Source organism: Nothobranchius furzeri, chromosome 6, assembly GCF_043380555.1.
Source record: "Nothobranchius furzeri strain GRZ-AD chromosome 6, NfurGRZ-RIMD1, whole genome shotgun sequence".
NCBI lineage: Eukaryota > Metazoa > Chordata > Actinopteri > Cyprinodontiformes > Nothobranchiidae > Nothobranchius > Nothobranchius furzeri.
This window is the reverse complement of record NC_091746.1, coordinates 72165059-72192435: the sequence shown is the minus strand read 5'-3', so window position 1 is coordinate 72192435 and position 27377 is coordinate 72165059. Positions and strand designations below refer to the sequence as shown.

Sequence of the window (27377 nt, the reverse complement as noted above, 5' to 3'; positions counted from 1 at the left end):
ACCCGGTTCTGCAGCGGTCCGCTGGCAGAGATAATCTCGTGCTTAAAGGTTTAACTTGTATTATCCTCCTGCGTTCATCCCCTCATCTCTCCCACTCATCCCACCGTCTCATAGCATCCCTAATCCTCCAAACGGGATTTGCAGCCAGATCATGTGTTAAACACGTTAAACACATTTAGAGACGGCCCAGAAAATTCTGAAGGAGTAAAAACCTGTCTCAAACTATCCCACCCATAATTTTATGATCCTCGGCAGGATTTCTTTTGGCCCCGCCCATCAGGAACTGGGCGGGGCCATTCATAGAGAAATTAGAATCCAAATATGGGCACTCCCTTATGAACCACTAAAAATTACATGCAACAAAAAATGTCATGGATAAAAAATGGATCCAAACACCTTATTCACCAAAATCTCCTGATCAACAACAACTAGGAGAAATGTATGAACACACAGCTAGAAGGTCCGTCTTCGGGGGTCATTTTTCCGTATCTGGAAAATGTCCCTTTACTTAAGCGAAGGGGGCAGAGCTTAAGGTGTGGTACACTGAGAAAATAATTTTTAATAATGTCTGATTGTAATCGGACATCGAGTGATTCAAGCAGGCTTAACATGAAAATAGTCTCCTACACCCATCTCCTGCATTAGCTTCTGAGAAAACAGTCGCACTGTCGCTCAACATTCATGAACTCACCCATCGTGAGTCACGACAGGGAAGGCTGCTGTTGGTTTAGCGTTCAGGAAACAGATCATCTCTGCTAGAAGCTAACAGTTAGCATTAGCAACTCCACCACACTGCCAAACTCTTCCAGCAACATTGAGGTCAGTGATAGAGCCATGTTGCCATTAGCCAATCAGAGTCGAGATGTCCACATATCAGGAAAACTCCAAATCCTGTGATCTGAAGCTCTACTCTGATCTGGCGATCTCCTAGATACTGAAACAGGCGCGCCAGGGTTTTTGTACCCAGAGTACGACTTGCAAGGCATTCACTCCTCCTCAGAGACCACTGCAGGTGCACCACACCTTTAAAACCCATCCTGGAACCTGCATCTAGTCGGTCTCATCCAAATGGTTAAATCAGCTTTTAATCCGTGTTAGATTGCAGCAGTAGGTCCTCGTTTACTTTTAGAGGAAAAACCTGTAAAGACTTGACTACCATAGTCCTTAAACTGGCTCCTCCCACACACCTAACCATGAAGATGTGCAGCTTCCCATCATGTTAAATATATTTTTTGTCCCTTAAACAGAAATAGGGAAGTGTTTAATGCCACAGAGATGTGGAGGTAAACTACACACCACAGCGGTGTTCTGTAAGAGATCCTGCCACGTCTCCCTGCCTTAATCCAAGTTTGTGACATTTTGTCCTGAAGCAGAATAATGGAGATTAATCCTAGCTGCAGTTAAACTGGGATAATGAACGGATGGAACTCGGCGAGTTCTGGAAAAAACACATCCTCAACAACCCATCAGCTCTCCGTGTTCCCGCTCATGCTGGAGAGGTTTCTGCATCGGAGGTTTTCACTTCATTTGGCTTTAGAGGTGCGATTCGGTGTTTTCCTGGAGCCGTTAGTGGCTCCGCCCCCTCACAGCAAGAAAAACTTTTAATTTTACTATCGTTACCAATTTGTTTTGATCTAATCTGAAAATCTTAAGAGTAAAGAGTAGATATGAGGATGTTTGTAGTGAAACTAAACATCCAGACGGACGAATCGAACATTTGTCACAAACCAGCAGAGGCGTTCGTTTTTAACACCAATTCAGATTTTATTCATTTCCTTCACAGACACGGACCGAGTGGTCCCCTCCGCCGTACGAGGCTATAAAAAGTTCACAGCAACAGCACAAACATACAAAATAGTGTTTACCAAAGGCTGGCGCTTCCTTCTTAAATACATCTGATCTGAGGTCCCAGCTAGCAAAAAGGTGACCCGGGTCCCAGAATACAATCTTATTTACATGAAACGTGGATCAAAGTGCATCGAAGAGTCCTGATCTCGCCACGTCTCTGAGGAGGACAAATTCATATTTACACTCTACAAACACTGTAGCCATGGCGACGCCCCAGTGCAGGAAAACAGAACATATTCACATTGGAGGAGCCGGGCGGGAATGAAGGAAAGCTTCTGACCTCATCCCTCTTCGGCTAACATGAGCTTCGTCAAGTCCTGAGAACGGTGACCGGTCCAAGTCCGGTCCGGGAGACCGTAATTCATGTCGTCCGGTTTTCCATCAACTCATGAAAGGCAACCAGAGCGAGGAATTCCCCACTGATCGGATGGAAAGAGGATTCCGACCGCCTTCAAAGGACAGGATGAGAAAAACGACTCCAAAACAAAAAACATCTTAAACACTCGAGTGAAAAACAAATCAAAGCATCCACATAATAAATAACGTTGTGTTCACCACAGATCATGATTTAATGCACTTCTGAAGGCATGTGGTTGTACTGTAAGGGCTGTTGCTACAGCAACCGTTGGCATGGTTACCAAGGAGGCGCCGCAGCCGGTTTCCGTGAGGAAAGACCCGATCGGGATCAGGATAAGTCGTCTTCTGTGCTCACTATGGAGATCTGCAGAGAGGAGGAGGAGGAGCAGGGGTTTAGTTTGGTCAGGAGTTCGACGCTTCCAACACAACGACCGTCTGAACCTTCAGCGGCGAAAACTGAACAGAAATAAAATAACTGAAACATCTTAAATCCCGGCAAAGACTCACCATTTCTGCTTAGGCTGAATTAGAAGTTGGTTTGGGTTTTAAATCCTTTAAGTTTCGTAATTTAGTGAAAAACGAGATTTCCGTAAGAGGTTCCCTCAAACTGGAGCCGTGTTGGTTCCCAAAGAGAACCAGGAAGTTGGTCCTAAAGTTGGAAGTCTAGGGTTGCAGGGATTAACCGGGTTGACCATTACCAGCTTTAACTTTAGACCTTTGATCGTCGAGGACGTTTCGGCCAACATTAAGTTGGTCTGTGAAAGTTCTGAACGATTCCCAACGTTCCCATCAAATAACAGCTCAGGAGTCTCCAGGCTGAATCACCTGCTGATTAAGACCAGGTGTGTTAGAACCAGCTGGATGGAGGTCCTGGAGGACCAAGGTTGGACCCTTAATGACTGATAAGCTAACAGCTAGTCTGAGTGAAGGTCAGCTCATGTGATATCTAAACTTTAAACTGCCATTTTTATTTCATGGCTGCAGAAACAAGAACTTTCTGCTGGACCAGGTTCATCTGCTGCTGAGATGTGTCCCCCCCTTGTCCCCCCCCTGTTCAGCAGGTCGTCTACAGCTGGTGTGAAAACACTTTCAGAGTTGTGATCTGGGCAGAGCCGCTCTGCTTTGGCGCCACCTGGTGTTCATTTACGAGAAGATCCTAAAGGTGAGTTAAAGCGGTGCATCTGCAGGGTTCTGGGACCGGTTCCGAGTCAAGCTGTGGCTGAGGCTTGTGTCCTCGGGGCAGGCTTTAATCTGTTTAATCTGAGATTGTCACTGCCAACACTAGCAGGGATTAAAATGGGCCACAAGGTGAGGGAGGCAACAGTCTGATCCTGGGTCAGTACTCACTGCCGGGTAGGTGTGTCCCACGTTGGCGCCGTGTCGAGTGATGTCGATGTTGAGGTCTTCTTCTGTGGTTTTCAGGTAGACGGGGTTATCAAAGTTCATGCTTTTCTGGTTCCTGAGCTGCCAGTTTCTCCACATCAGGTATCCTCCTGCTCCTGCCATCGCCAGCAGCACTGCAGTCGGAGCACAACTGATCAGAGCTGCAGCTTCTGAAGCCCTTACCCCTTCTTTCGACCGGAGCCGTCGGCAGCACGTTACTGCAGCAGCAGCACGTCATAGCTGCTGCTGCAGTAACCGGAGCCGTCAGCAGCGCGAGTCGGCCGCGTCTCAGGAGCAGCATGTCGCAGCCCTTATGCACCGGTTCTATTGTCTACGCGCAACGCCTCTGAAACGGGTCAAGTTCGACATTTGTGGGGAAAGAAAGACAGGAAATCGGACGCGGAAATTAAGAGAAGCTCCCGAGATTTTCAGAATAAAGAACGTACTGCCTTCCAGTTACTTTACTTAAAAAAAAAAGGTTACCAACTGTGCGGCCCCGTGAGAAGTTATCACCTAGCTAGCGGTCTCCTTTGTATTTCAGGTCCGTATTGGCGATTATAAAACGGACAGAACATAAAAACACTCGTGTGACTTCGTGCTCGGTCGGTGACAGCTGCTCCCCTGCTGCTTCGCGTCTCGTGGGAAGGGCCAAGCAGTGGCTTAGGCGAGCAAGACGTGCTGCTGCAGTAACGTGTCTAATGGCTCCGGTGGAAAGAAGGGGTGAGTCTAAACAGAAAGAAAAGACTCACAGACGGGCAGGATGGCCCAGGCGGCAGCAGACCCTCTAGCTGTGGAGTTCACCTGGATGGACGTGCTCACGTTCTCCTCTGAAACACAGAAACCAGTCATTCAAATCAGAGCAAACCTGATGTCCAACGGCCAGAAGGTCTGGCGCTGGAAAACCAAAAAACACGCCGACTCATCTGAAATAAAAATACCACCCTGGCTTTGTTTTAAAGGCTTGAACAGAAAAGCAGTCCCACACGAGATCAGACGCTGTTCCTGAAGTCGGATGGAGGTTTCTAGTTTGTACCTCAGCAGATGTAAAACTTTCCCATCGATACAGAAGTCTCTGATGAACGGTGTGGAAGTCGACCTGCAGCTCAGACTCCTCTCAGTCAGGTCAGGAGAAGGAGTGAAAACGGGCCGAGTCATTGCATCATCAGTGTCGACAAACATTATATTCTTAGATTTTAGAGCCATTCGTTTTAAATCGGAGCTTCCGGGTTAACCGTTGGAATGGTGTGTTGCTGGGCAGCTTGGATTAAGGGATTTAACTTGTGTAGTCTGACCAAATACTCGGTAAATCACTTCAGATACAAACAGGAAGCTGAACCACAACCGGCTTCCTGTTTCTACCACTAGGTGGTGCAGCAGAGCTGCTCTCGTGTGTTCTGATGCTCATGACACCTTCCGCTTCACATGACCTAAACACGCGGTCAAAGGTCAAGCAGGTCTGAGCTCCTTGAAGTTCTGATCCATAGGATTAGATTCGGATCAGAACATCTAGGTGGTTACACCTCAGCGTGTTTCTAAATGTGTAAAAAATATAAATAAAATAAATAAATAGCAGCAGCAGAAAAATTAAGTTTGCCGTTTGAAACTCGATTAAACCCCAAATCATCCCAAGATATTTTACACCAGATGAATCAACGAGTTCTGCTTGTGTAATAAAACATTACAGCAGACGTGATCAGCGGAGCCCGACGACGTTAGACAGGAAACAGGAAAAGGGTTAGAAGATCTCAGAACCAGAGGAGACACGAGTAAAAAGGACAGTTTGACCGCAGGACGGTCCAACATGCGTCCGACGGTTTTACCTGCAGGAGGCTGAACCAGCGCCTTACTACCGTCCTCTAACGGACCTTTGGATTCTGTCAGAGAGAACCGAGAGCGGAGCTTCAGAAACAAGCGTCCGAGATTTCATCTGCAAATAGAAAAAGGCTTCCCTCCGAACGTGGACCAGATCTCGGGAGGAGCAACTAAACGTCTGCGGCGTTTAGAGGTGGGTCAGGCTGCAGCACCCCCCACTGGGGGACACTTCTGCACACCAGGCAGGCTGGAAAAGATGCAATTAAGTAACTGCTGAGTTCCCCTGCTGCAGCATCAGGATGCAGGTTTCTACTGGCAGCAGCAGCAGCTGGTCTTGATGTCAACACAGAACAGCTGATCAGGATTAAACCCATTCATGTTCAGGTTCCCCCATTTCATCCTTAACCAGAGTTAATCACCCGTTTGTCTCAGACTGACCTGGAACATTCATCCTGATGCAGACAGAAGCAAACGAACCAGAACGAGCAGCAGTTTGACGTTTCTACCAGTTAGAGGGCCAAAGTGGGAGTGTGTGTGTGTGTGAGGCTTCTCAGCATGTCGATGGCGATCGATCCAAGCGCACAGCATCTGCCTCAGTTTTGGCATCACCCAATTAAATCTTTAATTTTAAATAACTTAAACAAGCTGCAGCGCCTCAGCCCTACATACGTGATGTAAATAACTAAAAGATGTAAGAGATCACCAAATTAAAAACAGATGAGGTCTGCAGAGAACTTCAGAGTTAACACGGAGAGAGACTAGTGAGGCACTGAGACTCGAGGACGATGCAGCAGTCAGGATGACGCTCCAGTAATGTGAAAGTGAGTCTCGGTCTGCAGTTTCAGTCCAATTAGTCGGGTAGGAGAGAATTCAGCCATCGGTTTCTGGCCAACACCGCTCTAGTTCTAAAAGGCTAACCTATGGGAACGCAGAAATGAGCTGGACCGGAGCCGCCATGCAACAAAGGCAGAGGACGGCATTCCTAAGCAACCTTTTACCAGCTCAGAGAAAAGGAGGCAGGAGGGGGGCAGAGCTGCCACTTCCATCAGACCTACACACACACACACACACGCGCACACACACCAATTAGACCCAAACACAACTCAACGTCTGAAACGTGTTAAAATCAACCCAAACGCTAGAACTCCAGATTCATTTACAGAAACAGCTGAAATCCTTAACAGATGTTAACCCCGCCAAACACAAAGCTTCCTTTAGAAGATTAAATGTAATAATCTAAAGCAATAAAATAAGCCATGAAGTTAAACGTCGACGCTTTACGCCACCGGGTCTGAACCGAATTCATCGTGTAAGGGATGGACGCTGCAACCCCACGAGTCACCAAGGCTCTTGTTCTGATGTAGCTCGTCCTGTATACGCTGTAACAGATGAGCCTGCAGAACGCTACCGTAATGATCAGAATACAAGAGCCGATGAATACCGAAGACATTGAAAATAAATAAAAGCCTGGAGTTTAAACTCCAGAAACCTCTCGACTGTTTGGTGTCAGGCAGACCCGACTGCAGCAGAAGGTTCAGGTCCTGACCCGTTGCTCCACATCTGGACTCACCGGGTCTGCAGCGAAGCCGGTCAGCAGCCAGCTCCTGGCCCTCTGGACACACACAGGTGTACTTGGGCGAGTGTTTGTTGATCTGTGGAGCCGGCAGACACAGGAAGCTGCAGCCGCCGTTTTCACCTTTTTCACGGCACCAGTTGGTTCCTGCAGGAAAAACCCAGATTAAGATTAGGAGTAAGACGTTCTGGCTGAATTAACCGTTCTGGAGCTTTTAAAACGTTACTGAAAACCCACAAGGACCAAAAGATTCCCCCAGAACCGCATCAACGATCCCGTCCTCCGCTCGACTCACCTGACAGCTGAATCAGCTCGTGGTAAACTATGACGTCCTGCGGGTCGTTCAGGTTGCTGGCCAGCGTCACCACATCAGAACCGGAGAACTTGTTGGCGCCGTAGATGGCCTGATTCTCCCCGTCGGTCCAGAAGACCCGGTCCTGGAGAGGAAAAAGGCAAAGCTTCAGGAAAACCCAACAGGTCGATGAACAAAGTTACTGGTGGCGAATGTTTAACGGCTGCTACGTTAATCCTGGTCCGCCACCCCCACGCCCCCACCCAAGTGTCAGGAACACGAAGAGCTGACCGACTTTAAGACTCGTCTTTTTAAATTAGCTTTTGGATTTTTAAAGAGCAAGTCACCCCCTACCAGAGTATTACTTCCTGTTTGAAAAATGCAACAAATGCTGTTGCCTAGCAGACCGAGAGGGCGTAGCCGCTAACAAATACACAGGCTCATGACATTGTGACATCATATGGTACGATAAGATTTTTCAACAATGAGAACGGAGCAGGGGGCTTCCACATGCCCACAGGGGACACACCTGGTGGGGTATATGCTAGATTCCTGGAGGGAATGGAAGATCGTATGTCTCTCCCAGCTGTCCACTGAGGATGATGAAGACGTGTGGATATTTGGTCTGACGATCACTGGATTTCTCCTGATTGGAGTGGGAGGATATCTGGTTTTCTGGAAATTTGGGAAGACTGGAGCGATTGGAGGGCGACCTGCACCCACGGAAAGCACCGTCCCTGTGGAGACTTCACAGACTGGGATGTTACTCGAGGTGAATCGTAAGCTGGACAATGTTCTAGCTGCGATACCGGTGTTAGTGCGCAAAATGGGTGTCATCTCGGAGAGGGTCACTGGACGGTATGGACAAATTAAAAAACCCAAAATTGGCTTCACTGAAGGACTGGAAATGATCAGTTTAAAGACTGAAGGCAGAGAAGAAAATTATCTCAGCCTGACCCAAACAAATCTGACGCCCTGGTAGCCTAAAACCCCCACGAAGGAATGCATACAGATGCTGTGAAAACCCGACCTACCCCCCGCCTTCGGATTGATGGGCTTCAGCCTGGCGAGGTCATCAATCTGTAGGAGTCATTGTGCTCTTCGCTTCTCCCAAGATCTCCCTCCCACCTGTGACTGTTCAGTAGGTGAGTGCCGTAGATGGCTGCTCTCGTTGGGGTAAACACGATCCCAGCCCAGCCCCCCCGCCTTCCTATTGGAGTCTCATGTTATGTTGTGTTGACTGAAGTCTGTTGCATATCTGTCTGAGGTGTTTTTTTGCAGAGCAAAGCTGCCCTCCTGGTGGAGGGTAACTCTGAAGTGCCATTTTTTCCCTCCACCTGAACCAATCCTCATGTTACCCTCTTATATCTCTATTAAGGTAGTGCGACTCAGGGTTGTGAATGACCACAGTCACCAATTCTTGTCATGTGTCTTGCCCACGTATGTCTGATCTCTGAATTGTGTGTACTGAAACTCTAATTTCCCTCTGGGATTAATAAAGTATCTTTGATTGGTACCAGCTAACGTTCTAGGGTACCTCTTAGCCAATAGCGATGGCAGATTTAAATTCAAATGCAGTGCAGAGTTTTTACCCGACGACGGCACAAAACTGACAGTTTTAGGCAGAATATTAATTTTAACTAAAATGCACTAAAGTGCAAAACTACTCACTTCACGTGTCTGCAGCACGACTAGACACACATTTATATAGTTTCAGGAAATGGGGGTGACTTGCTCTTTAAGAGTTTCTTTTCTTCCTGAGCTTTTTTTTACACCCAAGGTTAAAGTTTAACCGTTTTTAACGCCGCTCATGTTATTTTACTTTTCTGAGGAACACTCCGGTCGCTGTCATCTACACGTTCTTTATAAAGTTTGATCGAATCCACTGAAGACATTTTTTTAATTAACCATTTCACCTCGTCTCATAAGAAAGTCGTCGTGCCAAGAATCTGTTTCCAACAGAATCAAACCGGTTTGGCCTCTGGGGGCCGATAACAAAGACTCGTCCCGGGAGGAAATAACCTTTCCAGATGTAAAACCGTCCACGTGAAACGTCTGCTGCACTAGACGGTTTGGTGGTCTGGGGTTAAATTCCAACATCCTTTCAGAACCCAACGCATCTATTTCCCTCTGGAATTGATAAAGTATTTTTGAATTTGAACCAGAACCCCGCGAGGCCTTCACAGGAACCAGAAAACAAAGCTTCTGAACCTCAAAGACTGTGAGAGCGAAGGGGTGGGCCAGGTAGTCTGCAGACTGGAGAACCCGCTTCCTGTTGTCTCCGTTCAGGTCCACGCTACTGAGCATGTGCAGCTTCGAGTCCACCCAGTACAGCCGGCCTTTGATCAGATCTGCAGAGACAAGAAGCGTCTTCAGACCCGTCTGAAACTCCTGTAGGGCCGTGGTTCTGATCGGGTCCATACCCAGCGTGATGCCATTGGGCCACTGGATGTCCGTCGCCACCAGAACCTGTCGGTCCACTCCGTTCATCCCAGACTTCTCGATCTTAGCGGGCTCTCCCCAGTCAGACCAGTACAGAAACCTGCAGAACCAACACAAACAACTGTTCACTCATCCAGTCGGATCAGAACCAGCTTTAAATGAATACCGGGTCTTCCACCCACCCAGAGAGTGGATCCACGGCGATAGAAGCGGGTTCCTTCAGGTCTCTGCTGAACAGAACCTTCTGCTTGGTTCCATTAAAGTTGGCGACTGAAATGGTTTTGGTGCCGAGGTCCGACCAGTACAAGTTCTTATAGATCCAGTCCACGGCGATCCCCACAGGCGTCTGGACCTCCATCACCTTCTTGTTGCTGCTGACGTCTCCTCGTTTATCCAGAACCGAGCTGAAAATGGAACCAAACCCTCAACATGATGCGAGGCTGCCTCAGAACCACTAAAGGTGATCTACCTGGTGGGCGCCGTGTCAACAGGGTCAGAACCTCATACTCCACACTGGAGGTGACCCTAACCCTACATTAATCCTGAGCCACGGCAGACCAGCAGCAGGCGCTTTACCTGAAGATGGCCTTCTGACCGAGGTCGGCCCAGAAGATGGTCTGCTGATTAAAGTCTGCGTCCAGAGCCACGGCGTTCCTCTGCTGCTCCACGAGCTGCGTGTACTCCTTCCTCTCCAGACCCAGGCGGCGGATATCACGACGGTTTGTGAAGATCAGGCACGGCTCCTTCCCTAGAGATCACAACAGGTTCTCAGATAAGGTAGCTGAGCGAGTGCGGCGGCCCGGGTTTGGGCGGAAACACGACTACAGCGGCGGAAACGTCTGCCGCATTTTAAGGGTTAAACCGACTCGAGTGCCGGTCAGTCTACAACGTCTCATCAGATCGCTCAGGATCGGAACAAAAAGTCTTCCTGGATTTACATCTAGTAGCCCCGCCCCCAGGCAATCTGACCAATCAGCACACTGAACCTGAGGAAGCAAGGCTACGATGAAGAGGACTGATCCTAAAACAGAAAAGGATCAACTTTCCTCTGGAGTTTTCTTCAGGAGCTAATGCAGGGGTGTTAAACTCAAACTCACACGGGGCCGAAATGAAACTCTGGGACGGAGTCGAGGGCCAAACTTAATATTTTTTTAAAAAGTGACGGCAAATTTGCACATTTTCTTTAACATAATCAATTTTGAACCTTTAAATTTTGAAACAAACTTATTTCTGCATTAACACTGAATGTGGAATAACCAAATTACACACGAGCAAGTCAGTTTTAAATAAAACACATCAGTGGTGTTCATTACTTGTGGTATATTCAGCATTTTTAAAATCTATTCAGGATTTATGTTTTCTTGTTTATTCATTTTTCTTATTTTTTATTCTCCTTTTTTTCTCCTGTAATACGCGTCATCGCTGCTGTGACGTCTAGCTTTCCCCACTGAGGAACAATAAAGGGATTTTCTATTCTAGTCATTTATCTGCAGCCTTTCCACTTCCTGTTTACTGTAGGTTAAATATTTTCTCACGGGCCAACAACAAAATAAAATATCATTTTATCTTAAATGAAAATGCAACATCTCACCTGTTAACTTTCATGTTTTGGAGCAGAAAAAGAGCATAAAACCAACATATTTAAAGCTCAGTTTGCTCCACTGGTTTACTGTGATGCTCACCTGTTCCAGCCAGATACCTGCATCATGGGGTTGATCTGAGCTGAGGAGGAGACTCCTGTTGTTTTGTTCATCTTCATCATAATAATGACAACATTAGATAACAGGAGCTCACATAGGTTTGTGCTGATGAACATGTCTGAGCAGCTTGACCGCGTTGTTGTGTGTCGGGGAGAAAACACAATGGCAGCAACCACAGAGTCATGCTGGTTTGAGCGTGTCGCTGTTCACTGGAGCTATATCAGCTCTGTCTGGACGTTAGTTGGAAAACCCTTTCAGTCTTGAACACATTACTGAGCGGCTAGAATCTCCGTTTCTGGGCTTGAACGTCAGAAAATAGCTGAGTGAACTCGGCGCTGAGTGAGAGGAGTGTTTAGTTTGCCCGAGACAGCGGAGCTGCACACCGGCAGCAGACGCTGGAAAAAACAGAGTGGGCGTGTCAGCTCCGCGGTAACGCCGCAAAGCATCATGGGAGTTCCAAGTTTTTGCGGTAAAATCGGCCAGCGGGCCAGTTTTAATATATTTTTGACATTTATCTCGCGGGCCTTGTGTCTGACATATGTGAGCTAATGTGTCTCATCTTCTGCATCCTCTACACCAGAGGAACCTATATCGGCCGTTGGAGCTACTTATGGGTTCAGAGGTTTAAAGTAAACAACAACAACAACAACTTAGAACTACGCGAGTGCCTGTTGTGTTCCAGACTCACCGACAGCCTTGCAGACGCCGGTAGCCGGGTCCATCTGGTATCCGTTGTGACATTCACACTTGTAGCCTCCCTTCAGGTTGATGCAGATCTGACTGCAGATGCCAGGATTCATGCATTCATTTATATCTAGAGGAGAGGAGAAACAAAGATGATCTGATGCATTTCCACAAGAAACCGACGTTCTTAAACCTCTGAGAAGACTCCTGGACAGGATTCCTGTTGAATATCGGACGCTAAAGCTTTAACTGGTATTGATCTTCTGTTGGAACGTTAGGACAGCGGTTTGGACCAGATTCAGAAAGCCAACTAGGAGTTAACGAAGTGCTGCTGCGTTGCGGGTGGGATTAAACCGTTTCTCCATCGGATCAGGACCTGGAGCTTTTCCCTCCTGAGGCCTGTCCGGCTGAACCCGAGGATGAATCTTTGAGCTCGACCGTGAACCTCGCGGTCTCCCGTCAGACTCCTCCCGCTGGTGCAGACGGAGGAGAAAAGTGTGGCAGCGTTTGGCTCTCCTCCGCCTGTGCCGACCGGGACGGATGGGGGTTTGAGGGTAGACCAGAGTCAGCTAGGTACAGAGCGACGCAGGAAAAGGTAAACATTTGCTTTTATTCTGAAAGCGTCCCAGAAGCAGAAGCTAAATCCACCCTGCTGGTGGACGTTTTTAAGCTAGCATCTTAAGGACAAGAGTCCCAGAGGACAGAAGGTCCGTTTCTCAGGGTAAAAATAGGATTCATCACAAAAATGTGAAAAATATTTAAACTCGGCACATCGAGTTCAGGGTGAACTTACAAAAGGTTCGCCATACAAGTTCCCAAGTGGACATTATACAACCCAAGTGCTTCGGCGGAGTCGGTTAGTCACAGTTCACGTGTGGCATCACGACCGTTCAGCGCTAATGTCTAAATGTCTCGTAAACCCACTTCAAGTCATCGTTCATGTCCAGCATCAAGAAGGTTCAGCTGATGGTTTCAGGCGCCAGACTTCTGCTCTCGTTGGGAAAAGCAGCTCGATGTGAAGCTTTCATCAGGAGCTAATCCCAACGATCCTTCCTGTTCAGTCACCGAGTGACCAGAGTGATTCCAATCTGATCCAAACGTACGTCCGTGCGTGTGTGTGTGCGTGTGTGTTCATCAGGTAAATCTGCATCGTAGTAAAGAAAGCCCCAAACCTCCGCACGTCTTGTGGTCGATGAGCTGCAGGCCGGGCGTGCAGTCGCACTCGAAGCCGATCACCATGTCTTTGCAGATGTGGGAGCAGCCGCCGTTGTTCAGGAGACACTCGTTCAGATCTGAGACGAATAAAAACCGCATTTTAGTCGTTCAGGGATTTAAAGTGGCGAGCGCACGTTCAAGTGATGTAGGATCCGTTTTAATCATTTACAGAATTTTACAAGTTCCTCCAGAAACAACTTCTATATGGAAAACGAGTCATGACGAGTCACCGACTCGTTTTCCTAGTGCTTTTCGAGCCACTCAAAAAACGGACTATTAAAGTTTGATCAAATAGATTCTGTGGGTTTAGAATCCCGTCAGCAGGAACATCTACTGGTTTCCTTCTGGACCAGTTTGCAGCACCCAGTGGAGGTTTAGGATCCTTTAACACAGACGCATTAGATGAATAGAATCAGTTTCCCCCGCCCACAGGCCGACCAGACACTTACTGCACTCCTTCAGAGGCTCGTCGCTCCAGTCGGGACAGTCCCGCACCTTGTTGCACACTTTGCTCATCTCGATGCACTCGCCGCTGCGGCACTTAAACTTCTCCGGCCCGTTGCACTGAGTCACTGGACACAACATGGACACCATTAATGACCCACAGAACAACGCTGGACTAGAGACCCTTGCGTGTGTTCGGGTTAGCTTCAGCGACAGACGTGGCCCAAGGAGAGTCTGACCCCAGCATCAGCTTTTTATTTTCCAACTGAACAAATAAATTCCTCCAGGAAACTGAGCTCATGGCAGAACAGCGCTCGCAGGTCTAGAATTGGGTTTAGAATATTCAAGCAGCACAAACCGTTTTTGCAGCCGGTTTCGTCCGACCCGTCGGCGCAGTCCCGGAGGCCGTTGCACTGCTGGCTGCCCAGAACGCAGCTTCCGTCGTCACACTTGAACTGATCCGACCCGCAGGTTTGTGCAGCTGCAGGGGAGACAGAAGGCTCTGGGAGTCAGTCTGCAGTTTCAGGATCAGAAGGTGTGAACGGCGCGTGTACGTACGACAATTGGCCTCGTCGCTGCCATCCTTGCAGTCGGGGTCTCCATCGCACCTCCACTTTTTGTGAATGCACTCTCCGGAGCTGCACTGCATCTCGCTGGGAGAACACTTGGCCGGCGGCGTGGGATGGCGGCCGCAGCGAGACGGAGACTCGTCGGACTGATCCTGCAGGAGGACGGAAGCCAGGCGAGAGATTTTAACGTGTGTAGGCTCATTCTGCTGCGTTTCTTTAGGCAGCACACCCTGACGGCAGTTTTACTACAGAGATCATTCTTAAAGCTTCAGTTACAGGAAGCCTAAGACCTCCTCCACCCCCACCCCCCCCACCTTACCTGGCAGTCGACATCGTCGTCACACACCCAGCCAGCGGGGATGCACGACGCGTTTCCACACTGGAACTCCGACGGCCCGCAAGACGACGGCTCACACTCCACCTCGTCAGAAGCATCCCCGCAGTCGTCCTCGCCGTTGCACACGAAGTTCTGCGAGACGCAGCGACCGCTCGCACAGGTGAACTCATTCACAGCACAGGTGACGTTATCTGGACGGGTGGGGAGAAGATGACTCGCAGGTCAGCGTCCAAATCAGAACCGTCTGTTACCAGGAGACACGAGAAGAGCGCGAGGACGCGGACTCGCGCAGCTTTAACAGCAAGTGTTTCCTAAGCAGCTCTGGAAAACTAGCAGCGACAGATTATCAGAGCTTGAGAGAATCCTCCCTGAGACAGAGCAGGTTTTCCTGAGGTGCCTCAGGACCTACGGGATCAGGGTAAATGACTACCGACATGTTCCAGCAGGCCACAGGATCGGCGTTTTCATCCACACAGGGCTGCAAAAAACAGTTTCCACCTACCACAGCCGACTTCATCCTCGCCGTTGTCGCAGTCCTTTTCTCCGTCACACTTCCAGAGGATGGGAATACACTGAGTGGTTCCTGGTCCACAGCTGAACTCGTTCACTCGGCACGTCCTCATGTCTGCGTTACACAAACCCAGAGATCACCGCCGCCTTTTAGAAAACTAGTTTCACAGGTGAAGCTTACAGAATCATGGCTGGAAACAGAACACGGGATCATTAACGTTGGAGCAGAGGAACGGGTCAGAGATGAAACCCGCTTCAGTCACCGCTCGCAGGGAAAGGGTTCATCATACGGTCCGTCCAGCCTTCAGCTAAAAGGGAATTTCAGGCTCTTTCAGTTGAGTTTGACTTTATGACCTGCTGATGGAGGAATGTTCTTTATGTAAATGGTCTGTATTTGATATAGCGCCTTCTAGAGTCCTGGAACCCCCCAAGGCGCTTTACAACACAATCAGTCATTCACCCATTCACACACACATTCACACACTGGTGGGGATGAGCTACAAGGTAGCCACAGCTGCCCTGTGGTGGACTGAGGAGAGGCTGCTTAGCACAGGCGCCACCGGTCCCTCTGACCACCACCAGCAGGCAACGTGGGTTAAGTGTCTTGCCCAAGGACACAACGACAGCGACAGACTGAGACTCGAACCTGCAACCTTCTGATTACAGGGCGAGCACCTAACTCCTGTGCCACCGTCACTTTGTAAGGTCACCAGAAGAGCACACGGTCCACAGCCAGCTTCAGTGTGCTGAAGGTTAATCGTCTGCTTTCCAAGCCAAAACACGCCGTTAGTCACCGCCATAACAACGTTCCATCTCCTGACTATCCTCTTTCCTGACTCCTGACTCCAATTTCGTTGTATCCTGTACCATGACAATAAAGGCTATCATTATTTTTATTATCCGCAGAAGACTCCTAGGAAAAAGAATCTATTTTTGTCTCATCCAGTGATTTCACTTCATAGGTTACATTATATAATGAATGTTTACCTTTATCAGTTGTAGAAATAAAGTAATAAATGGATTTTTAAACTTGTTTTGCCCTTGTGTCAAATCATTGTTGCTTCCTGGATTAAAGGTTGAATAATAATCCATATTTTTATGGAACATTAGATTTTGTTGACATCAGGGCTGGGCGGGCGATAGGGCCTTAAGTCAATATCACGATATGTTGAGGATTTCACATCGATAACGATAAATGAACGATAACTACGGGTATGCGCAGAAACAAAAGTTGTCCACTAGATGGGGCTGTCACATTTATCATGTCAAGGTCGTACAGCTTCTTAAAGGGACATGATGTTGCCAACCAACACACATCTATTCATTTATTATCTAATTTATCGACATGAGAATTTATCTCCAAGAGTCAAAAATGTCGATGACGATAAATTTGATTCATTGGCCAGCCCTAGTTGACATCCATTAAAAGTAACGAGAGAGACAGCGCGAGAGAGCGACAGACAGACAGAGAGAGAGACAGACAGCGAGACAGACAGCGAGACAGACAGCGAGACAGACAGCGAGACAGACAGCGAGACAGACAGCGAGACAGACAGCGAGACAGACAGAGAGACAGACAGAGAGACAGACAGAGAGACAGACAGAGAGACAGACAGAGAGACAGACAGAGAGACAGACAGAGAGACAGACAGAGAGACAGACAGAGAGACAGACAGAGAGACAGACAGAGAGACAGACAGAGACAGACAGAGAGACAGATCAGAAGCTGTGGACGTGACTCGTGGTCGGGTTAAGATGAGGCATCTGACCAACTGGATTAAAAACCAGAACTCGACCTCCACATCAGCTCTTCAGACCCAGAACAAAGGTTTCATTATCACATCTCACAGCTGGAGCCGTTTATGCAGACTGGTCACAAGTCCTGGGTGACCCCCACAGGGGGACCTCTCCAGGATCCCGAATCCTCCGATGATCGTCTGAGTTCCCGTAAGCACCCGGTAGTTCCAGACTTTCTAATGACTTCTGCATCACTCCGCTGCTCTTGTAGCAGAAGCTCGGCGTGACCCGTGAGCAGCTACAGCAGCGTTTTGTTCCGACAGCAGGACCGTTTTTCTCTGGTACCTTTTTAATGATCTGCTGCGTTGCCGGACTGAAGCAGAAACCAGAGAGCTGCAAGAACTCGTCACAGCGACAGCGCAGCCTCAAGAGTAAACCCTCACTTCCTATTCAGCCCGCCAGGAACTGGTTCCCGTTTCTGCTGCATGCAGTCACCACAGTCAGACACCAGTAAGAGCTCACTGGTCCACACAGACCTGGAGCCTGACAGATGTGGGCATCATCCAGGAGCTTAGAGGGTCAATTAGAAACCGATGGAAACTTCAGGTGTTTTACTTACGGCAGATTTCTAGGCTCTCGTCAGACCCGTCCTCGCAGTCCGGTTCTCCGTCGCAGTGCCATCGCTTCGGGACACACTGACCGCTGCGACACACGAAGTCCACCTCGGCGCACGTCTTCTGAACTGGAATCAGAGGAACACATCTGCAGATTACTAAACCACGCCGCCGCCGTCGTCTCCTCGTGTTTAGAACATCCCATCAAAACCCAGTTAGGACCCATGAGGACCCATGAGCCACATCATTAACAAAACTGGGTGACTGGTTTTACAGACTCGGGTTTATACAGGAATAATCCAAACTGGGATTATGAAAAACACACCAACACATCACAGGTTGTCAACGTCAGGTGGTTTAACGACTTTAAAGCGCGTTCAAAGCCTTAAATACTTGAAGATTTAAGGTTTTTAAACCCGTTGAGACGGATAAAAACGCCTCAGATGTACATAATGGATCTGATGGTCTAAATGGGACGCTGCACCATGCGAAGACTTAGCAGATGTGAGGCTAACGCTAGCTCACTGCTACTCTGGGCACTTCCAGCTGCCATCAGTTGTGCACCAACATCAAAAAGAAACATCTTCCCAGATAACCGCGCTGTTTAGCCGAGTTTAACTGCTAGCCACGGCTCGTCGGGGCGTCCCCTTCTGTCCCAACAACACCAGTAGCACAGTCTCTAAACCCCAGTTTGGTGACCACATCTACCTGGTAAAGTCCTCCACATCACTCTGGGCCTCCCGGTGTTTTATAAAAATGTGTCCACGTATTGGCAGGTCTGTGCTGCTGATGACATCACCATAAATAATCCAGATCCTTGTCAGTTCTGACATAAAAGCAAACATTTACTCTCAAATCTCAGATTAGAGGTTCTGTTGAAGAACGCTCCCTCTCACCGCCTCCTCCGTTGGTCTTTCCTGCCTTGCTGCTTTTATCCAATGACCCAGATAGATGGAAATGTTGGACACCGACTCGGAGTCTATTTTTAGCTCTGCTCTACGAGCCGCCTTCACACCAGGTCATTGTCTCACAGGATTGTGGGAAGGCTGGAGCTGGGGCCCAGCCGTCACGGGGCTCCTGACCCTCCGGTGACATCCGTGTGTTGGGGGGAGGGGCCAACCGGGATGTTCTAGTTATCCTTTAGTTGGGAAGAGTTTTAAATATGCAGCGTCCCACGATCGGATCCAATTTTTAGTCCGTCTTCGACTTTAATGAAAAAATAAATCTGATTTTCCTTAGAAGAGGAAAAGCGGGCAGCATCGTTCATGGCGAGCGTGGAGCGGAAGACTGGGAAACCAAAACAAAGCTAAACAGAAACTCCGGTTCATTTATTGTTTTGCATCAGCTTTAATTATTAATAGTGTTCAGATGAAGACGAGATCAGCAGCTCTTCACTGCCGTTTCTGACCCAACAGGTGGTTTTAGGCCCGTTTGGATAAATGGTAACAGAACGGATGTGGCATTTATGATGCCGATGCCAACGCATACAGGTCAGCTGACGGACCTCACCGGTTAGCTAAAACGTCATCAGTAACAGCCGATAGGGCTGGGCGATATGGCAAAAATAGAATATCACGATTTTTCCAATATTTTAGCACGGTTTCGATTTTATCACGATTTTTTATCCATGAATAGCATAACTTCAATTGCGTATTAAAGAGAAACATTGAATAAATAAACATTTATTCATATTAGGGATAATCAGCACAGTGCTAACACACTTATATTTTAAACTCACACCAGAGATGATAAAAGCCCTTAGAGAAACAATTACAAAAATCAGTTTCTCATTTTTCAAGTAACTTAACATAAATTAAAATCGTAAACATATTTAAAGTGCAAACATGTCAATTGCAAATGCATTGTGCAAACATTAACTTGTTCAAAATACTATGTAGCTCCCAGTTGCTCATGTAGTGGATAGTTAAGCTCAAATATGGCTCTGATGTGCGGCTGGACCAGAGATCGCCTGTGGTAGCAAATAACTACGCATTCTGAATATTTTCTGCAACACGTCTCTAAATAAAGTAAAAATTTCCAGTGGAGACAACCCATAGAAGCACTGATTTGATCTCATTTCAGAGAAAAATAGAACAGGTTAGATGCACCTAATAAATAAAATTACTAACAAACTCAGGAATCTTTCTTTGCTTCACTGTTCTGGTGCTGAAAACATCACTAATGCGGATCAAAGGAGATACACAGATGAGTGCACCTCTTATTATTTGGAAACTACATTTACTGCAGCTGGCAGAGGCAGAGATTGTTTCTATTGATACACGGAGTTTACAGAATCATTTTAAATGTTAATAGGGGAAGACTGCAGGAGGGAGCGGTAAAATAGTGGATCCCCAACAAAAACAAGAAACTTTACGAGTTTGATGAAACCCGCTGGTTTTCCATCAGGCAGTCACAGGGCAGCTCCAATGACCCAGTGACCGAGCTCAGTCCGGTACCGACACCGGCTCGGCAGAGGGTGGACGAGGCGGCGTCGTGCTCTGCTTAAGAGGCGGTGTTATTTTCCTGCTTCAGAAGCGTCCAACGTGTTTTTACGCTTTCTCCGAGACATGCCACGTCACTAAGTTGTTAGCGCCGTGCGCTAAGGAAACCCTGCGTTCCTCTTCGGAACGAAAACCTCGTTGTCGCTCAGCCGCGGCCGAAGCCATGTTTGTTCACACACAGGTGAAAACAAGCGGGGCACTAATATATTACTATGACTCACTCTGATTGGTTAAGGGTCAAACAAAGGCGTGTCATTCGCCTGAGGTAAGTTCCTTTTCATTCAGAGGCAGAAATTCAACAGCAGAGCTGTGAATCGTGATAAAACGGTCTCTCAAAAATGACAGACCGTCAGATGTGTAGATCGTAAAACGGTCTAAAATCGTCATATCGCCCAGCCCTAACAGCCGATGTATATAACGGGGACCCGATTTGATCAGGTTTGGTACCAAATAAGTTTAGGAGCCTCAAAAAGATGCAGACCACCCCATGACCCTTAGCCCTAGCCTGCGTGGCCATGATGGGAGCAGACACTAAACCAGCAGAAAGATGGAACTAGTGTCGTCAAAAAAAAAAGATACCTAGATATAAATCGATGCTAAAAGTGGTATCTAAATGAGATATTCCATCCCTGTGGTATCGATATTATGGACTATTATACACAGCCTTCTTCAAGTACACCGACACGCACGACAGCCAGATGCTGTAAAGCAGCCTCCGCCTCCCAGACAAACAGAAGAAGAAGACGCCGCATGGCTACATTGTAATTTTCCACGCGAGTTGTCTCCGATCCAAGTTTTGTCTGCCAAATAAATAAACAAAAACAGCCAATTTGGGAGGCGCTTCACAGCCCAACTTAATTAGTCCGACACGTAGTTGTATATTCACGCTTATGTGCTTAAAGGAAACTCCCGTTTATTGCAACCCGGACTTAATTTCTAGCATGCAGTACGTTTGTTTACTCACGCTGACAACTTAGGTGCTACTTGGATTCCCCGGGGTATTTAGATCCATCGGCGAATCGCCATCAGCGTATATCCATATAACGGGTGCGGACGGGGCAGCCGTGGTGCAGCCTCGAAATAAGACATTATCTGCACCAAAACATCTCAATGTCGAAAGGTTTTGTTAGGAATCATTAACGCGATTCCCCTGTTCGTTTGGAGCGGGTCTGGGATTTCTAGGCGTGAACAGACTAGCCGCGGCTAATCTAACCGGAACTTTTAATGACGTCACTGCCGTGCGCCAATCTGTTTTTATTAAGATTACCGGTAGATGTACCTTTGTCCTACTGTGGAGAAATTCGTTTTCTCCCTTTATTGACCAGCAGAGTTGTTCAAAAGTACAGAACAAAACATACGGCATTACATCTTATGACAAAAATGCACCTTAAACAGAGTTTAAGCAGCAAAACATCACTCTGCAAATAGTGTATATATAGTGAGACAATTCATGATTTAAACTTTCGCCAGTTTTTGTACGCACGTTTTAAAAAATGCTGATACTTGAAAGGTTTAAGCACTTAATACACTTAATTCTTAACATTTAATTTTTACAATATAAATTGAGGAAAATAAACTTGTTCAATAAATTGGTGTTTTTAAGTAGTATCGAAATAGAGTATCGAGTTTTTTCCCCCAGTATCGAATAGAGTTTGAAATTTTAGTATCGTGACAACCCTAGATGGAACCAACCGTTTGTTGTTCTTCAGACTAAACTTTACAACATTTAAGAGGTTGATTAAATAAGTTTATGAAGGAAAATTGATCATTTAGTAATGGGCCTTAAGTATAGATCAGACCTGAAGTCTGATCATGCATCTGGGTGAGGATACCGCTCTACGGAGGCAACAGCCCCAACGGGCTCCTGGTGACTGGATCAGCGTTAACCACACTAAAACCAGGTTTCCTGTCAGAATCGGTGCCTCTAAGAACATTTAACCATTTAAAGATGGAGTCTGTTCGCCCATGCTGGTGTTTGAGAGTTCTCACCACAGGAACCCTCATCGCTGCCGTCCGTGCAGTCCAGGTCTCCGTCACACGTCCACACCGACGGGATGCAGCGGCCGTTCCCACACTGGAACTGGTTTGCTTCACATTCAGTCTTCGTACCTGCAGGAACCAGATTCAGTCATTAAACACAAATAATTTTCTTACTGGACAAAACTACATGATACTGTGGTTTCACAGCAAACCTAAACCTGTACCCTTCTGATCAACTCTGCTCAGTTCACAGCCTCAGACTGTAAACTTCACTCAGTGGTCAACTTTCCTGGTGGGGTCACCCTTGAAGACAGCGGGAGGGTTAACGTTAAGATCAATGTGCACATGCCTTAAAGGGTAAAGTCTCCTCCTTTGGCATCAAATCCAAGATGTGCAGACAAACCAGAATCTGACCGGATTTAAACTGTGTATTCTCGTTTTCTTGAACAGATGCATGAATGTTTATATGACAGTGACGTTTAAAAGCAAAACAACCCAATAATAAACGTTTATTCACCTGAAACATGAAAACCTCACCAGTTACTGTGATTCAACCCCAACTCGTTATTAATGAAACTAATAAGTTAATCTCGGTTGTAAAAGGACCCGACAGTTGCTACAAAAACCCTGAACCACCGACGTGTTGGTGGATCCTTGAGAACGTTCCTGCAGCAGCTCATGCTGAAGATAAAAACGCCTCGTTGCTAAAACCACTCCGACCTTGAGGCTGCTCCAGGTGGGGAGCGTTCCTGCTCAGGGCCAAACGCCCCAGACTGGTTTTCAGGACTCTACAGTGGCCCCCGGACCAGTGAGAAGCCCTCTAACATGGGTCAGCAGCTCCTCTAGGAGCTTTGGACTTCATGGGTGGTGTGGATAAAACTGCACCGGATATAAAAACACGTTTATGGCTTGAAACCTTTCTGCAGCAGGTCGAGCTACCAAGATGACATTTGTGGATTTGTTTACCTGCTCAGTAACTAGTCCTAGTTAGCCAAGACCAACTTATTTTAGCTTAACTTTGTCAGTGGAGCAAAATCAAAACTCCGTTTAAAAGACTCGAGGGAAAAGGGAAAAGCCTTTGAGCTTCACTTTTAAGAGCATGCCGTCGCTGGAACACAAGTTAGTCAGAAACTCGCTCTAATCCCGCAGCAGCAAATACAAGCTCCTCCAGTTTAAATCCACAACATCCCGCAGCTACCCTCAGAACGCCGTTTCTAGTCCACCTGATGAAGTGCTCCTGATTAAACCGCTCAGATGGCATCAGCAGACGCAGAACAGCTAATTTTGCAGAAATGCTAAAAAGTCTGAAAATTGAATGAAGCCGTTCAGAAACAGGAAGTCCGCTTTAGTTTTGGCTGCACTCCGACCTGAAGACTAACCCATTTCCCCAAACAGAGGGTGTTCACTCCTTAAACATGTTTAAAATGACTCGGACCCGTTTACCCGAGTCAGCTGTTGGGTCACAAACGTACAAAGTCACCGATTCAAGCTCAAACATTTTCATCCAAACAAAAACCAACTTCGTCTTCAGAGTCTGAATTTCAGGAAGCAGCAGCACGAGTTCTGATCATGTGACCTGGTCTCACCCGACCAGAGGAGCGTTATGCTGCAGATTATTTAATCTACAGGGTTCTCTTTAAATCTGCTTAGAATAAAATTTCCTGCCTGGTTTTTGACAGTTTTCCTTCTCATTGCACCCCCCCACAGAGCCACAGCTCCACACAAACCCTCAACTTCCTGTCCGGAAACAAGTTGGCGCAGCAGACCTCAGCAAGCGCACCTGTACAGGTGTGTTCTGGTTTCCTGGCAGAGTCTGACTCAGTTTCTAGTGTCCATATGAAGTCTGATCCCCCAGAGCCAACAGGAGAAGCTTTCATAAACCCGAGCTCCTGCGCCGACACATTCTTCCCATACTTCTAAGAGATTAAATCCCGTCAACCAACCAGGAGCAGATCCGGATAAATGAACACCTACAGGTGGAAACACCGGAGTGGGAAAAGCATGAAACCTGTTCATGCTGAAGCCGTTTTATCTGCAGCTTTAAATCATTGCTGCTTTCCCGTTTCAACACACCTGATGAGCATCGAGGTAATTCAGTCAAACACAAGTGAGCTGAAGCAGGTAAACCTGTAAAAACAAACAAAATGCCTTTAAAGACAAACTAAAGGTTTAAACTACAAAGCTTTACTCGGTCCGTTCTGAAACAACCTTTCTGCTCGTTTAGCATCCAGACACCAATAACAGCTTAATCACCACGAGCAGAAAGAAACCGATCCATCCCATCAGGTCTGATTAGCAGCCTCAGGTCCAAACATGAAGCAGAAACAGCTGATTTGAACACATCCCAATTACACTATTTGCCCCGATTACAAACGTTTGCAGTATGTTCCTCCACCCACCCACCCAGTTGGAGAACCAGGGCACCCCCACACACCACCCACTCCCAGAACCACGGATCTAGGTCCAACAGCATCACAGTAACCACGGAGGGGAACAATCTACATCCATTTTAATCAGGCTGGCCCTCATTTGCATGACAGTTAGCTCCGGTCGTCTGAAAGAATCTCAGCCGAGTGTTTGGAGCCGGCTCAGAGGGAAAAGGTTGTTGCTTGGCCGTGTGGATCAGCAGCTCCGAGAAGCTGCAACGACGGCTGGGAATCTGGGAGAAACCAAGGAGATCCATACAAACATTAGTCTGCAACCAAGTTTCACTACACATCTACATAATACAAGAAACACGCAGATACAGTCAGCATCTGGTCTCAGGAACAACCTCAGAAGGAAGTTATTGGATTAACATCTACAACCGTTTAACCTCTGGACTCTAATCCACACCATCACCACGGCTAGTCGACAAACAGTCATCTATGATTCAAGCTGGATGGTGTACACACCATTTCTGTCGATGGGTCTGAACAACCTCAGTTTGGAGAAAATGTTCCTTCTACTCAGAAAAGCAGGCCGACCGTCGCTTAGTGGAGGACTAACAGCAAAAACAACCAGCACCTTCCAATAATACGGGTCAGGTGGAAATCTGAAACTGTGATCACAAGATCCACCAAAAATAACTGGACATGCAGTAACCAAAGGACTGAAATTATAATGAAACATCAGTAGATCACTCTGAACCACTGCTGGATCGATTCGGTCAGAACTGGTGGCCACAGGCCTTGTTCTGGAGCAGAGAACCCGATCCAGGTCCTGGAGGTACCCTAACCAGCATGTTTTTGTTGCCTCTCTGCTCCAACACAGCTGGTTTTAATAGGCAGGTGATCAACAGACTCCTGCAGAGCCTTATGAGCTGCTGAAACTGGGAAGCATCACACACACACACACACGAGTTGGTAACATTAACATAGCTTTAGGCTGTGGTGTCCAGTTCTGGCCACTGAAGCACTTTCAGCCCAGCACACCTGGTTTCAATTAAGCTTGCAGATCAGACTAATCAGGTTCAATGAGGAGCGTTTGAGCATGAAAACAATTAAAACATGCAGGATGAACCACTGACGGGACTACGGTCATTAAATCAACGGTTTGGGACAGAAGAGAAGGTGAAGTTTTACTTCCATGTTCGCTGTCAGACGCCAACCATGACCACTCCGCTCATAATGAGGCCGTGCCTGTTCGTGCCCACTCCCCCAGCTGCAGCTGCCTCCAGCCGAACCAAAAAGCTGCGAACTACCCCCACTTTTAATCCGGTTTTCACATATTACCCCCAGTTAGCCCCCCTGCTACAGCTCTCCATTCCTGGGTGTTTTACCCCAGGAATAAATAAATAAATAAATACCTCCCCAGCCCCAGAGGCAGACAGGGCTCGGAGGTGGAGGAGAAACCGTGGATGGAAACTCGGAACATTTAAAGCTGGAAGCTAATTAGCCAAATGAACAAGTAGAGAGTTAACGAGACACCGCCGGGGGCTCCGCGCCCCGTTATCAGTCATTTTAATAAACACGGATGCAGAAAAAGTGATGAAATAAAACCCAGGGGAATGATTCTCAAGCCCAGATCGGCTCGGAGCGAAGACACCGAGCCGAATGTGATTTAGGTCGGGGCGGCAGAGCTAAGGAACCCGTCCAGGAGCAGCCAAACACGGTCACTCCTTCCAGGAGCGGACGGAGCAGGTGTACCAGCTCGGTTAGCTAACCCTGCTGAACACGGTCCGCTCGACACAAACGGAACACGGAAACGAACCGAACACACGCGTTCAACGGAGCCTTCACTCACCGTGGACGTTCCCGCAGTGCCGGAGACACATTAGCAGCAGGAGGACTCCCGGTGCGGACGTGACCATCTCTGCCTGCTGCTAGCTCACGAGCTGCTCTCCTGCTGGTGCTCGCGCTGGCCTTCCTCTTCGGGATTTAAGTCTGTGGCGTACTGCTCATACAGAACCGGGACGGAACCGAAGCGGAGTGGAGCAGAGCGGGCCGTTTTCTTCGCGGCTGGAGGCACGGGAACGAGGCGGCCGCCGAGAGGCTGAGACTGGACTGAGCGAAGGCGAGTAGCGTGCGCGCCACGCGCCCTTTTATTGCGTCCTACTGCCACGCGCCGTGCGGGTTCACGTTCCGCCTCCACCGTGCTCAGTGGAAATAAATGTAAATAAAAATGAATTTTCACCAGTTAAACTATACTGATCCCAGTTTAAAGAGAATAAAGTACAAATAAGTAGTTTTAAAACCACGTTTGGACATCCATCGTGATCAGACTAATTCACCCTGCTTAGAACACCTGCTAAGAAAAGTAGTAAAGTCTTATAAAATCCCAAAACCCAACTACATGTGACTTAATTGATGTGAAAAAGACTCAGAATGATGCAAAAAGCATGACTATAATCATAAACATGTACTTAAAGGAGAAACTTTATGACTACAGAGACAAAATCAAAGACAGTGGAACTAGATCCAGGACATCACACAGAGACACAAAGCAGCAGAACAATAAAGAATCCACAAAGAGCCACCAGACTAATTCTAACTTCATGACAAAAGCCTCCAAATAATTGTAAAACATTCACTCATACAAATTCAATTCAATTCAATTAAATTTGTAGAGCACCTTCCACAACTTTATCAGAAGCCCAAGGTGCTGAACAGCATCATCATACAAACATTCCCAGTACCTGGGCATAAAAGCAAGATAAAAACATAAAATCATAAAATATCAAGCAAACAATATTACAAAAACAGAGAAACAATGGAATAAGACTAATCAATTAAAAACAAATGGTGGACAAAATAAAATCAAGCATCCTGATCAAAAAGAAGAAGAAGTAAAACCATAATGTCAGGGCAATTTAAAGAACCCTAGCGCTGAAATGCAATCAAATAAAAACGAGTCTTCAGACGAGACTTAAAGACTGGAAGGGACGGTGCCTGCCTAATG

At 47.4% G+C, this 27377-nt stretch overlaps 1 protein-coding gene across 3 annotated transcripts; it reads right to left on the bottom strand.

Annotated features, from left to right (window-relative positions):
• Positions 1–1968: 1968 nt before the first annotated feature.
• On the bottom strand, positions 1969–26470 carry vldlr (very low density lipoprotein receptor). Of its 3 annotated transcripts, XM_015943424.3 has the most exons (20): positions 26223–26470; positions 22008–22127; positions 17523–17645; positions 15159–15281; positions 14639–14847; positions 14309–14471; positions 14109–14231; positions 13756–13878; positions 13264–13383; positions 12096–12221; positions 10284–10455; positions 9890–10111; positions 9689–9807; positions 9477–9616; positions 7269–7410; positions 6971–7120; positions 5409–5462; positions 4338–4415; positions 3553–3722; positions 1969–2569 (listed from the first exon to the last, which is right to left on the bottom strand). In XM_015943424.3, the coding sequence occupies exons 1-20, from the start codon at positions 26287–26289 to the stop codon at positions 2534–2536; spliced, it is 2580 nt and encodes an 859-aa protein (XP_015798910.3). In that variant the 5' UTR covers positions 26290–26470; the 3' UTR covers positions 1969–2533. The 3 variants fall into 3 exon arrangements, with proteins under 3 accessions (XP_015798910.3, XP_015798911.3, XP_070408917.1); XM_015943425.3 differs by lacking the exon at positions 5409–5462; XM_070552816.1 differs by lacking the exons at positions 1969–2569; positions 3553–3722; positions 4338–4415; positions 5409–5462 and adding an exon at positions 5513–5647.
• Positions 26471–27377: the final 907 nt, after the last annotated feature.

What these genes read in the sequence shown, in the direction of transcription:
- vldlr (XM_015943424.3), bottom strand. Translation starts at nt 26,289, where the DNA reads ATGGTCACGTCCGCACCGGGAGTCCTCCTGCTGCTAATGTGTCTCCGG. An exon ending in CGAGAGCCTAGAAATCTGCC is followed by an intron (nt 15,282 to 17,522) that starts GTAAGTAAAACA and finishes TGTGTAACGCAG; the next exon opens with ACATGAGGACGTGCCGAGTG. An exon ending in TGGGACACACCTACCCGGCA is followed by an intron (nt 2,570 to 3,552) that starts GTGAGTACTGAC and finishes TCCTCTCTGCAG; the next exon opens with ATCTCCATAGTGAGCACAGA.